Source organism: Emydura macquarii, unplaced genomic scaffold (genome assembly GCF_026122565.2).
Source record: "Emydura macquarii macquarii isolate MOO-44397 ecotype Brisbane River unplaced genomic scaffold, CSIRO-AGI_Emac_v2 contig_2924, whole genome shotgun sequence".
Classification (NCBI taxonomy): Eukaryota; Metazoa; Chordata; order Testudines; family Chelidae; genus Emydura; species Emydura macquarii.
In genome coordinates this window covers 2138861-2144254 of record NW_027133061.1, presented here as the reverse complement: position 1 = coordinate 2144254, position 5394 = coordinate 2138861, and the positions used below count along the sequence as shown (strand labels likewise).

The window sequence follows — 5394 nt, the reverse complement described above, 5'->3', positions numbered from 1 at the left end:
AAAGGACTTACTGCTTCCCCTGCTCCGGCCTGTGTGGATGCGACTGAGACTCAGGCCCAATGTGTCATTTACACCACCCCAGAATTTGCCCCCCAGGCTTCCCCACGTGAGTCAGGGCTGCAGGCAGCCCTAGGTTGCCTGGCTCCACAGCTCTGGCCGCACCCGCTGTGCCTGGACTCTGAGTAACGCTGCCAAATGCACACCTGGGGGGGAGCTGCTGTGTCCCGAGCATGCTTGGATCAGGACTGTCACTGCATGTGTCAGTGGGCGGCGTGTGCAGGGAGCAAAGGGAGGAAGGGAAACCTGACTGCAGGGAGACAGCTGGCGCAGGCGTGACTCGGCTGAGGTCCATGTCGGGGCTAGAACTCAGGAGTCCTGGCTCCCACTTCCCTGCTCTCATCCGCCAGACAACACTCCCTCCTCGACGGGGGCGTCGAACCCAGGAGTCCCCTTCCTCTGACAGCTAGACCCGGCCCTGCCAAGAAAACCCCCTTGCAAAATGTCAGTGTGCTGCGTTGCTCCACTGCGCTGCCTCCTGCTCTGACCTCAGGACAGAGCTGCCCGGTGCCACCAGCCTGCATGTGTTCAGTGTCCCTGCCACTCACTGGGCCGCTCATCCCTTTGGCTTTGTGTTCTGGACGAGGGTAAAATCGTAACAACCACTCACCCTTAGCAGCCGCAGATCTCAAAGCCCTTTCCAAAGGAGGTTGGTTTCATTAGCCTCATCTTACAGCTGGGGAAACCCAGGTGCCCAGTGGGGATCTGACTTGCCCAAAGTCTCCCAGCAAGCGAGCAGCAGGGCTGGGAATAGACTCCAGGTTTCCTGAGTCCCTGGCCAGTTCTCTATCCACTAGGCAATGAACAGATCCGTGCCAGAGCCCCTCATTGTCAGTTGATTACTTCGCAATCTGACTCCCCCTTTTCGTCATCTTTGCAATATCTAGGCCTGAGTAACTTGCCCAGATCACACAGGGCGTCTGTGGTGAAGCCAGGAACCAAATCCAGCTCCTATGAGCCTGTCAGTGAGAGGGCGAAGAGACTTCCGGTGAAAGCACTGAACTGTTCTGTTTTATAACATACAAACTTTTATTGCCCATCCAAAAATAACATTTTTTTCACAACCATTTATTTTTTTATCATGTGCAAGTAGGATATTTTAACCCCCCGCCCCCCAAAAAAGAATTCTGGATGTAAACATTCGCTCCGATTAGGAAAGCGCCCAATAAGTTAAATACTTATGTTATTCACAAATATACAACAGTTCACATTTTATGCAGGAGAATTTATATTCCAGCTGCTGGAGGCAATAACATCTTCCACTCACCCTGGGACAGGTGGCATTTAAAATGACCCTGCCTTAAATAGTGAAAGCCCTACCTGTCATCAACTCCATGTTTCTAATATTCGAGGTTGAGATTTTGATTTTGGAACAATCAGCAATGGTTTGCCTTTCAAAGCACCTTGCAATTCATGAAGCCTCGCAACCCACAAACTGTGAGGTAGGCATTATTAGTCCCATCTTATACATGGGGAAACTGAGGCACGGGTGGGATGTGATTTGCCTGAGGCCTCACAGCAAATCAGTGGCAGAATTGGGAGTTGAACCCAGGAATCCTGTGCGTTACTGCCGTCACAAGGCTTCACTGCGTGCAATGACAAATGCCACTGTTGTTCCTAACGGCACAGTAAAGGGCCAGATTCCTGCCAGTTACACGGATGTAAATTCAGAGTCACTCCACACAGTGCATTAGATTCTGCTTTCAGTTGCACAAGTGTAAACCCAGAGTGACTGTTAAAGTTTATGGGTTCTCTCCAGCGTAAGGGAGATCTGAAACTGGCCCTGATGACTTTTCATGCTAAAAGTTAGTAGGAAACAGCAGAAAAAACAATGCAACCCTGTGGGGCTGGTGCAAGCTACTCAAACATCAGTAAGCCCCATTATTTAGTCACCAACAAAACTAATTTTTTCTCTACTACCCGAGGGTTTACAGCACGGTTTTCAAACATGGGCACCTTAAAAATACGTAAACATTGTGCTTCAGGCTCTTAGGTGCCACGGACAGTCATTCCTTTGGTTAAGAGGACCCAATGCTTGAACCTCAAGCAAAGGTTTTATACATGGCCCATCACCGTGGTATCTGACTCTCAACGGGAGTTCAGCCTAAATTCAGGAGCAGGTCCCAAATACTGACCGTATCATGCAAATATGGCATCTAGATGACTAATTCTCTGCTGCCTTTTCCTGCCAAATTCGTTGCACTTCCATGGAGCAGTGCAAATTTCCACCAGCAGGGATTTTGGTCCTCTGGAGTCAAAGTGCAATGCTGCCATTCTGGTGTGCTAGTGTTGCACGCCCACGTTGCACCGGTGAGAATGCTCTCACAAGGCACAGATGTGAGGGGAGAATTGGGCACCTAATGTCTACTTGACAAACCTGGTTCACTGTAAACATAGCTAGTTCCCCCACATTTTGAAATGCACCCACCTCTGAGGTGGAGCGCAGCAGCTCTTTAACCGCCACACGCTCACAATTTTTTAGGACGGGGCCTGTGGAGAATCAGTCCTCCAGCAGAAACTGCCAGTGGGCACACGTAGGGAGGTGGAATGTAATTACCCCCCCGATTATATCGCTAACGAGTACCCCTGCTTCCAAGGGCCAAGTCCGTGACATACTGGGCCGGAGCGCTGGGAGGGGAAGGCAGGCATCTTTCATCGGCCCATTCGCAGATGACGGGGCTCTCCAGACATACCAGCAGACCCCGCACTAGACAAGGCCGGGGAGACACACACCCCGAACTGCTTTCCCTGGCTCCCACCGTGTCCCCTCTCCAAAGGAACTCATCCGGTGCCACGCTCCATGCCACGCCAAGGACCTGGTGACATCCAAACCGCTGGCTGCCGGCGGGTCGTGCCAGCTACGTTCCGCTGTCCCCAGGATCCGAGCCCCCCCCTGTCGCTCATTCTGTCCTCCTCCTCCCAAAGACGGCCGACATGCTCCGGACCATGCTGCGGATTCCCACGGCCTTCTTGCCGGCGCTCCTGGAGTCCCGCACCAGGTCCAGGAGCTCGTGGAAGACCACCAGGGCACCGTGGTAGGTCTCGGCGGCCGAGATCTCGAAGAAGCCCGAGTTCGTGGACAGGGCTAGGAGCCGCCCTTCCTCGCTGGAGACGGCCCGCCGGTGCTGCAGGTCCCGCTTGTTGCCCACCAGGATGACGGGTGCTTTCTCCGCCCCGCCCCGCCTCTTCAGCTGCCGGATGCGCTGGAGCTGCTGGCGGGCCAGGTGGAAACTGGAGCGGTCACAGATGCTATAGACCAGGACGAAGCCGTCCGCCCAGCGCAGCTGCTTCTCGCTCACCTGGAGCGCTGGTGCCTGGGGAGCCGGAACGAAAACCAGGGATTAGCTGGAGCAAAGCCGCGTCAATCACTTTCCAATCGCTACAGCGACCAGACCAACCCACCCCCTCTCTTGCCTCAGCCCAGCTGGCGGCGGGGGGAAGCGGTCAGGAAAGGATTTTCCCTCCAGCGACCGGCTGCAGGATGGGGAGGGTCTTGCCATTAAGGGGGTTGGCAGGGGAAGAGCAGAAGCAGCCATCTTTGTTGTGGGCACATAGAGACACTGGGGAATGCCTGGTGTTGGTTGCTGCAGGAGGAGATGGCGGGCCAGGGCCCTGGGGAGGGTCAGTTCTGTGGCAGCAGTGCTCTCATTCCCCCCCCCCCCAGCCTTTATTCAGCCTCCCTCCCCTGAAAAGTAATGCCATTATTTAATGAACTGGGTGTCATTTCGCCGCCTTGGGTGGGTTGGAAGCCAAGGCGGCCATGTTTGTTGTGGGCATGTGGCAGAGGGGTTTCCTATAAGCCCTTCAGACCCAAAGCAAGCGTGTCCTTGCCCATGTGCCCCTCCGGGAGGGAACGGGGAGGGTGAGCCACCATGGCTCCACCCGTTGGGAGGACACCTGTCCCTCCAGGAGCCGGCCTGAGCCCTAACACACTCATGCCATCCATTCTGTCCCCAAAGCCATTCGGTTGGGCGGGAAGCAGCCGGGGCTGCGATGTCTCACCTGGGGGCAGACGGAGTCCCAGATGCTGAAGCAAACCTCTCTGCCCCCGACCATCACGTTGTGGGTGTAAACGGATTCTGGAGCCGCACGGGGAGGGGGAAAAAGAGGGAGCCGTTAAGAGGGTGTGGACTTGGCAAGAAAAGACAGACAGACACAGCCAGAAAGACAGAAGCGATAACTCAATGATACTCACCAATATCCCCATATTCGCCAATAAATCTCCGGGTGAGGAATCGGACGGTCAGAGCTAGGAGAAAAGAGCCCCAACATCAGCCAGGCCGGCTCCACCACTGCGCGCCGATCGCCCGGCGGGATTAAAAGCCATTCCTGGTCCTCCCAGCGCGTCCCCTCGCCCCCGCACGCCCCCAGAGGGATCTGGGTGGGCGATGCCAGAGCGAGGGGAGCGCAGAGCCCGGCTGTCTACGCACCTGGGGTACAGCGCGCTCCCTGCCGGCTCAGCGCTCCCACTGAAGTCACTGGGGGGCCAACCCCCCCCCAGCTGGGGTAAAGCGACGGAGCGACAGATTTCCACCTGCCGCAGGCTTGGCACAGGGAGTTCGGGGGCGGCCCCCTTTTCTATTTCACTGACACCTGGGTGCAGCAGGAGCAGCTCCGCAGAAGGGCGGCTCTCTGCCTTCTCCAGAGCCCGTCCAGCAACACAAGCTGAGCGGGGTGTTCGCGACCCCCCTCCCGGGGGGGCCACGACCCCCATGCGGAAACCCGCCCGCCTCCCTGCCGTCAGTGGCACGGTGCAAGAGAGAGGAGAATCAGCCCCTAGGACGGGAGAAGTGATGATGAGGAAGAAGGGGGTGAGATGAAGCAGTGGACGAATGGAGGGTAAGGGGCAGTGGACGGATGGAGGGTAAGGGGCAGTGGACGGATGGAGGGTAAGGGGCAGTGGACGGATGGAGGGAAAGGGGCAATGGAAAGCTGTGGAGTTCCCAACACTCACCGGATTTGCCCACTTTCTCTGCTCCCAGCACCAGGATATTGGCTTCCACTTTGGGCTGGCTCCCTTCAGACATCTTGCTGGTCTGGTGGGGCCCGGTGCTGAGCTGAACGACCATTTGTAATCCCCGTGGGCGCAGGGAAGGGCGTGCGGGGCTCAGGGTCCAGGCTGGGCGGTCGCTGCCACTCTGCAATCTGAGAGCTGGGAGCGCTGGAGCCTGATTTTATAGGGGGAGGTGGAGCTGGGACTTGAGTGACGGACACACACAGGGACAGCTCGCTCGCTCTCACACACACAGACTCAAACATTTATACAGAGACACACACAGACACAAACACTGGTTCACAACACACACACAACACCCAGGGCGCGCACACACAATCCAT

At 56.4% G+C, this 5394-nt stretch overlaps 1 protein-coding gene across 1 annotated transcript; it reads right to left on the bottom strand.

Annotated features, from left to right (window-relative positions):
- Window positions 1-1085: 1085 nt before the first annotated feature.
- Window positions 1086-5152, bottom strand: LOC137167343 (ras-related and estrogen-regulated growth inhibitor-like protein). The gene is made up of 4 exons (XM_067569447.1): window positions 5012-5152; window positions 4253-4306; window positions 4060-4136; window positions 1086-3371 (listed from the first exon to the last, which is right to left on the bottom strand). The coding sequence occupies exons 1-4, from the start codon at window positions 5124-5126 to the stop codon at window positions 2958-2960; spliced, it is 660 nt and encodes a 219-aa protein (XP_067425548.1). The 5' UTR covers window positions 5127-5152; the 3' UTR covers window positions 1086-2957.
- Between the last annotated feature and the right edge of the window lie 242 nt (window positions 5153-5394).

What these genes read in the sequence shown, in the direction of transcription:
- LOC137167343 (XM_067569447.1), bottom strand. Translation starts at nt 5,126, where the DNA reads ATGGTCGTTCAGCTCAGCACCGGGCCCCACCAGACCAGCAAGATGTCT. An exon ending in AGAGAAAGTGGGCAAATCCG is followed by an intron (nt 4,307 to 5,011) that starts GTGAGTGTTGGG and finishes CTTTTCTCCTAG; the next exon opens with CTCTGACCGTCCGATTCCTC. An exon ending in GGGACTCCGTCTGCCCCCAG is followed by an intron (nt 3,372 to 4,059) that starts GTGAGACATCGC and finishes CCGGCTCCCCAG; the next exon opens with GCACCAGCGCTCCAGGTGAG.